The 7201-nt window shown below is 35.1% G+C and overlaps 1 protein-coding gene across 1 annotated transcript; it reads left to right on the forward strand.

Moving 5' to 3' along the window:
* Positions 1 to 244: 244 nt before the first annotated feature.
* Positions 245 to 5957, forward strand: LOC111380943 (prolyl endopeptidase-like). The gene is made up of 12 exons (XM_023004620.1): positions 245 to 564; positions 873 to 1092; positions 1183 to 1383; positions 2107 to 2177; positions 2539 to 2701; positions 3244 to 3837; positions 4092 to 4472; positions 4560 to 4635; positions 4714 to 4777; positions 5085 to 5220; positions 5374 to 5487; positions 5560 to 5957. Exons 1-12 carry the CDS (start codon positions 455 to 457, stop codon positions 5623 to 5625), a joined length of 2196 nt encoding a protein of 731 aa, XP_022860388.1. The 5' UTR covers positions 245 to 454; the 3' UTR covers positions 5626 to 5957.
* The last annotated feature ends 1244 nt before the right edge of the window (positions 5958 to 7201 follow it).

Consider the following 7201-nt stretch of genomic DNA (forward strand, 5'->3'; position numbering starts at 1 on the left):
CCTAAATTAACTCAAAGTAGACACATTCCCAAATCATGCTGTCATTTAGCCCACAGAATGGCAACACTTTTTGAAAAATAGGTAGGATTCTCAAATCCTAAATTAACAAGTAGATTCCCAGAAAAAGGAGACGTTGATTCCCACCAAAATCATGGCGTCATTTTCCCCACAATATGGCAACATTTTTTCTCACTCCCATACTCCAAAGGCCCTCCAAACCCAACTTCCCCCACTCGCCATGGCTGTAAATATGTTCTCATGCAACGCCATTTTCCTCTCACCTTCCATAAATTCTTGCGACCACGTCACTCGCCACTGCCGTGTAATGATGCCCACATCGGCGATGTTTCGTGTTCTTATAGACATTTTCACAGACACAAGCAACTCACAAATTTGCTTCAAAGTTTAAGGCCCCTTTTGATCTTTCTCTTGTTCTCTCTGTAGAATTTCTAGTATGGGCTCGTTATCTGCAGTTTATGAGCAGATTAAGTACCCTTCTGCTCGACGTGATGAAGATGTTGTTGATGATTATCACGGTGTATTGATTCCTGACCCTTACCGATGGTAAATTCTTGTGAATTTATTTTATTGTTTCAATTTGTGAAAAAACAGACCTTTAAATTTAGCAGTTTAGAACTGAGACTTGGTGTTTAGGTAGATAATTTCTCAAACAAGAAAACATTCATTTCTTGTGAAACTTTAGTTCTGTGAAAGTGAGAATTGAATTCCATGCCAAGGAAAATTGTTAAAATCTTTTAAAACTATATTATGGCTGAAATCTTGGAAATTATGACTTCTTTCCCCTTTGTTTAGCTCTCAAATTTCCTAATTGTAGAAATACTGGTTCGATGGTTTTTGATTAATGTGATTAGGCTTGAAGATCCAGATTCAGAGGAAACCAGGGAGTTTGTGGAAAAGCAGGTGGAATTAACAGATTCCGTGCTTAAAACATGTGAAACGAGGGAAAAGCTGCGCCAAAAAGTTACTGAAATGTTTAATTTTCCGAAGTATGATACTCCATTTAGGGCCGGTGATAAGTTCTTTTACTTCCATAACTCCGGTTTACAACCACAAAAAGTCCTATACGTTCAGGTACTTGTCAAGATTTGATTTTTATTTTATTTTTTCTAAGTTTTTTAATTATTTAACAATGGATTTGGAATTTAATGTGATGTGTTATAGGATAGTTTGGATGGACAACCAGAGATTTTGCTTGATCCAAATACACTAAGTCAGGATGGCACTGTGTCATTGAGTATGTGTTCAGCTAGTGAGGATGCCAAGTACTTGGCCTATGGCATTAGTTCGAGCGGAAGCGATTGGGTTACCATTAAAGTTATGCGGATTGAGGACAAGAGTGCTGAGCCTGATACTGTTTCATGGGTAACGTTTATGAATTGGTAGATATTGAGCATGTTTGGTTAGGCAAAAAAATTTTTAAAAAATAAAATAAAAGAACTTTTACACAAAGTAAAAACGTGCTTTAAAAAAATGCTTCCTCCATTCCCCAAAAAATAGTGTCTCCATTTTCACACAGATTAATAAAATATAATTAATATAGTTAAAGCAATAAATTTTACTTACATCTTTTCTAATATACTCCTGCATTGAATAATGGTTTAAACAAGAGTAGGTCATATTTGTAGATAACAAGGCACATAAGGGTTTGTTTAAGTCCCATTTAACAAAAAAAAAAAAAAGGATTCTGTAATAATGATTTTTTGGAGAATGTGTGGAAATTGGTTTGAATTTTCGTATAAAATTATTTTTTATTGGGAGAATGTGTAGTTGAAAAGGAGTTTAGGAAAAATGAATTTTTAAAGAATGTGGCTCAAACATGGGCTTATTAGAAAACTAAGAAATCAAGTGGCCTATAATTTGGCAAATGAAAAAGAAAGCAAACCTATTTTTATTGGACAGAGGGAGTAGTATGTTTTTGTAACATATTTCATGAAGCGTGCTTGGGACAAGTTTTTGGTTAAGCTTAAAATTTACCTTCTTACCTTAGCCAAACATGTGAGGAGCTATTTCAGATACACTTTTGTGTTGCTTAGCTTGTGTTTGGGATTCACAAGTAAGCATGATACATCTTGTTGTTTAATACAGGTGAAGTTTTCTAGTATTAGTTGGACACATGATAGCAAAGGTTTTTTCTATAGCCGTTATCCAGCTCCGAAGTAAGTGATGGATCTTAGTGATATCCCATTTGAATTTGCATGACTCATAAAAACTTTTGATTCTAACTATGTATTTAATTTTTCACTGAAAGATATTGTATTTGAAAAGAAAAATAAACATTTTGTCATTGTTTGCATATTTTATTGAATGAATGTGAACAGGACATTTTCATTCTCAAAATTTGGTGCTCTTTTGTTTTATAAACAACGTGCCATGAAAAATGAGGCCAAAACTTGGAATCTTTTATTCTATGGACTTGGAAATAACGTTACTGAGCTTTTTAAACTTTGGTGATTGCAATGGATTCCTGGAAATAATTGGTTTTTAATGAGAAGTTCATCTTGGATGGTATGTATTTAGGGATGGAGCAAAGTTGGATGCTGGGACAGAGACGAGTGTTAATCTACACCATGAGCTGTATTATCATTTTTTAGGCACGGATCAGTCTGAAGATATCTTATGTTGGAATGATCCTGACCATCCTAAACATACACGCACAGCATCAGTGACCGAAGATGGGAAGGTACTAAATTCAACTGGGTTAAACATTGTTAAGAATTGCTGATAACAGTATGATTATTTTTCTTCAATTCTCGATAGCTTATCGTTAACTTATCACCAAAATGAGGAAAACTAGAATGCTACATATTGATGAATTGTGTTGGAGTAATTAATTTACATGAAAAGTCAGTACTTCTTTACGATAGTCTACTATTTGGGGAAATTTAAATATCACGAAAATGAACTTGGACTCTTTCGATGTTAAAGAAAAAACACACACTTCAAAGTCATTTTAAACCGATCATGACTGATGGTTGGGAGCTGAACCAGGTATATTGGCCATAAACATAAACAAGATTCTAGACCTCATATTTAGTGTTGAATATCCTTGTGAGATTGGGCGTACACTTTTGTTCTTGGTTTCTATGAATCAGATTTCGTCTTATTTTCTGGAAACAAGAACACTGCCTGCCTTATTTAAATTTTCTTAAGTTTTATCCTTGCCCGAAAATTTTGTCTCTCTTTTCCATTTATTAATTATTATTTTTCCTTTTTCATGTGCAGTATGTTCTCTTATACACTTTTCGAAATTGTGATCCTGTCAATAAAATTTATTATTGTGACCTATCAAGATTATCTAATGGGCTGGAAGGTTTAAAGGGCCAAAAAGAACTGCTTCCCTTTGTCAAGCTTGTTGATAATTTTGATGCTTCTTATGATCACGTTGCAAATGATGACACCATTTTCACATTTCGGACTAATAAAAGTGCTCCAAAATACAAGCTGGTCCGAGTTGATCTGAATGATCCCAGCTTGTGGACTGAGGTCCTCAATGAAAATGAGAAAGATGTGCTTGAATCAGCTGTGGCCGTCAATGGAAATCAAATGGTTGTGAATTATTTGAGCGATGTAAAGAATGTTTTGCAGTTAAGGGACTTGAAAACAGGTACACTGCTGCATCATCTACCAATTGAAATCGGAACAGTATCTAGTATTTCTGGTCGACGCAAGGACAGTATCTTCTTTACTGGGTATACGAGCTTCCTTATTCCTGGTATCATATATATATGCAACCTAGACGCTGTGGTCCCAGATTTGAAAATATTCCGAGAAATTTCTGTGCCTGGATTTGACCGGACAGAGTTCGAAGTCAATCAGGTATTCATTTTCGTCTAGACTTTCATTGAAGTAGTGGATAACATGTGAGGGTTATTATTCACTGAAGCTTATGTTTAAATTCTCTATTCCATATCTATTATAATTTTATTCCTTCGGGTCCATGTTTCTAGTTCCCAGATCCAATAATATCTTTCAGGAAAAAACCAATAGTTCCCCTTATATTAAGTTCATTTGTTGGGATTAAACCAACCTTCTTTTTTATTGTTTCCTTGACTGGGGTTTTCCTTTTTCAGGTTTTTGTGCCCAGTAAAGATGGCACCCGGATACCAATGTTTATAGTCGCCAGAAAGGATATTTGCCTGGATCAGTCTCATCCTTGTTTATTGTATGGATATGGTGGTTTTAGTGCCAGTCTTACACCATATTTTTCTGTGAGCCGTATTGTGATAGCAAGACATTTAGATATTGTCTTCTGCATAGCAAACATTCGTGGCGGTGGAGAATATGGAGAAGAGTGGCATAAAGCAGGCGCGCTTGCTAAAAAGCAAAATTGCTTTGATGACTTCATTTCTGCTTCTGAATATCTCGTCTCTGCTGGTTATACCCAACCCAAAAAGTTGTGTATTGAAGGTGGAAGCAATGGCGGGCTTCTTATTGGAGCGTGCATCAATCAGGTTTTTATTTATTTTCATCTTTTTTCCCTTACATTAGTCCATTTTTTGTTTCAGTTGTTTTCAAGATTCTAAATTTTGTGATTTCAGAGACCCAATCTTTTTGGCTGTGCTCTTGCTCATGTTGGTGTTATGGACATGCTAAGGTTCCACAAATTCACAATAGGTGAGAGTAAATTGTAAACGCTGCCTTTTTTGCTTTATTACTTTCTGTTTTGTTCGTCACATCCTACTTCCACACCAGGCCATGCATGGACATCTGACTTTGGCTGTTCAGAGAATGAGGAAGAGTTCGATTGGCTAATCAAGTGAGTTGTTACAGCTTCATAAGGGGAATGTCCTTCCGCTTTAGGCTGTCCTGTTGCTCTAGTGATTTCTTTTTTGAAAATTTCGCAAGAATTTTTAGTTGATCATAATTGAAACGCATGTGGTTCTATCCTACTTCATTCTCCTCCATCTTAAAAATGAAAGCAATATCGTTATTTCAACTTTCCAGTTAGATGGTGTTTTGTGCAAATTTATCCTGTCCTCATAATTAAATTTATAACTTCTGTTATGTAAATGGTCTGTATGTAATTGTTTTCACTTCTTTTGCTGCTTAATTGTTTTCCTCAGGTACTCGCCCCTGCATAATGTCAAGAGACCATGGGATGATTCTGCTGATAAGGTCACTCAGTATCCATCCACCATGTTATTGACAGCCGATCATGATGACCGGGTTGTGCCACTACACTCTTTGAAGTTACTGGCAGTGAGTATTAAATTATTTATAATTAACTTTTTTATCTTCGTAAATTGTCTCATCTTTGGCTTGATATTCATTCCTGATAATTGATTCTGTCAAAACGAACTCGATTCTGTCATCATTGGCCATCTTGTTAAACTGTTCTTTTTGTCTGTCTAGACCATGCAATATATTCTATGCACAAGCTTAGAGATAAGTCCTCAAACGAACCCGATTGTCAGTCGCATAGAACGGAAGGCGGGGCATGGATGTGGACGTCCAACGCAGAAATTGGTAGATTTCTTAATCTTTCGACTTCCACTTTCTACGCCGGAATAATGTTTATACTAATAAATTGTGTCTCAGATTGACGAAGCTGCGGACAGATATGGGTTCATGGCAAAGATGCTGGACGCATCCTGGATTGATTAGAAATGCTAATGACACTGAATGAGCTTGCTTTTGGATTGCAGTTTTGGCAGGGTCAGGTTATGTTAGAGTAGATGGTGTCCTTTTTCAGGGTGCACAGGGTCCTGTAACTAGTACAATAAATAAGATTTTAGGTTATTTTCTTTTCAAAATGTCGTTGAATACTGTATAATCTATTATTACCGAACATGTCATAAATGTTCTATATTGACTTGTACCATTCACCAAATATCAACTTACGGAAAGGGTAGAAGAATGGACCTATCAAGGGACATTCGATGTACCATGTAAATTGTTTTAATGTGTCTTTTGGAATGGACAAAGTTTTCTTGATCTGCCGGCCATATATATCTTGCAGGCCAGATCTGTTTCAGACAGCCTGTGTAAATATGTTCCAATAGATCAAATTTAGTCATCTTTCAGTTTATATATGATTTCAAAATTCAGTTGAAGTTGCATTCATATCAAGTTTGGTCACAAAAAAAAAAAAAAATAAAGTAATGCAAACCATCGAGTGAACATTCAATGATTCAAGTCTTAGCAGATAGCCATCAAACCTTTCAAAATTGGACAACGGAAGTACGTTTGGAAGGTTTCTGTCCAAAAATAAGTTAGTTACCATCAACGTCTGGTCATAATTTGATCAATTTTTAAAATGACAAAATGATTTTTTAAAATTTTGCCTTTTTAAAAATATCATTTTGCCCATTTTAAAATTGATCAAATGCCAACTTTTGTTCAATTAATGGATTTTTGGATGAAAATTATTCAAATGTACTTTTGCTGCTCAATTTCGAAAAGTTTGGAACCTATCTACTATGATAAAAAGGTTTGAGTATATGTACTTTTTGAAAGGTTTGGAAGCTTTGCCACAAATTACCTTTATTTTATTTCCTTTTAACAATTGAGTCCTTTTACTTTTTGGTATTTTGAGTAGAAAAAACCCAACATCATTATATTATTAATTTCTTTTTAAATCAATGATATATCTACCAAAACATAAAAAAAAAAAATACACGTCAATAACACTCATCGACAATAAATTATTACCAGTGATTGGTTACCAATGAGATGGTGGGAGAAAACAACATTTAGAAATTTAATTAAACGGTAAAATTTTAAAAAAGGAAATTACACACAAATCTACTTTTAACTTCTCGTTTCAATAGTCAGGTACATTAATTTATCTTTCAAAAATTAGGTGGATCCACACCCACCTCCATACCACCATCACCACAACCCCACCAACGCATTTCACACCAATGCCAACACAACAAAGATGTTGCCCTCTGTCTACCATATGTGTATCTGCTCTCTCTCTCTCTCAATTGGCTCAATTGGTTGATCTAGGGAGACTGGGCTGTGCTACAGCCCATCTCCAAGCCCAATTCACAATTAAAAAAAGGAAAAATTACCTAGAAACCTACATTTAAAGACTAATTTTCAAAAATAAGAATGATTAATTTTCATTTCACAAATCAGGTGTTAATTAGATTTAATAATTATAATTAACAAAAATTTAATTAAACCTACATACCCACTGCCCATTTCACCCATTTCCTTCCCAAATCCAAGCTCC

The sequence above is a fragment of the Olea europaea genome, unplaced genomic scaffold (assembly GCF_002742605.1).
Source record: "Olea europaea var. sylvestris unplaced genomic scaffold, O_europaea_v1 scaffold2234, whole genome shotgun sequence".
Taxonomy (NCBI): Eukaryota; Viridiplantae; Streptophyta; class Magnoliopsida; order Lamiales; family Oleaceae; genus Olea; species Olea europaea.

Bases quoted from the DNA above. Each gene is read 5' to 3' on its own strand.
- LOC111380943 (XM_023004620.1), top strand. From the start codon at position 455: ATGGGCTCGTTATCTGCAGTTTATGAGCAGATTAAGTACCCTTCTGCT. The intron at 1,093-1,182 runs GTACTTGTCAAG...GATGTGTTATAG, and splicing joins AAAAAGTCCTATACGTTCAG to GATAGTTTGGATGGACAACC. The intron at 1,384-2,106 runs GTAACGTTTATG...TGTTTAATACAG, and splicing joins AGCCTGATACTGTTTCATGG to GTGAAGTTTTCTAGTATTAG.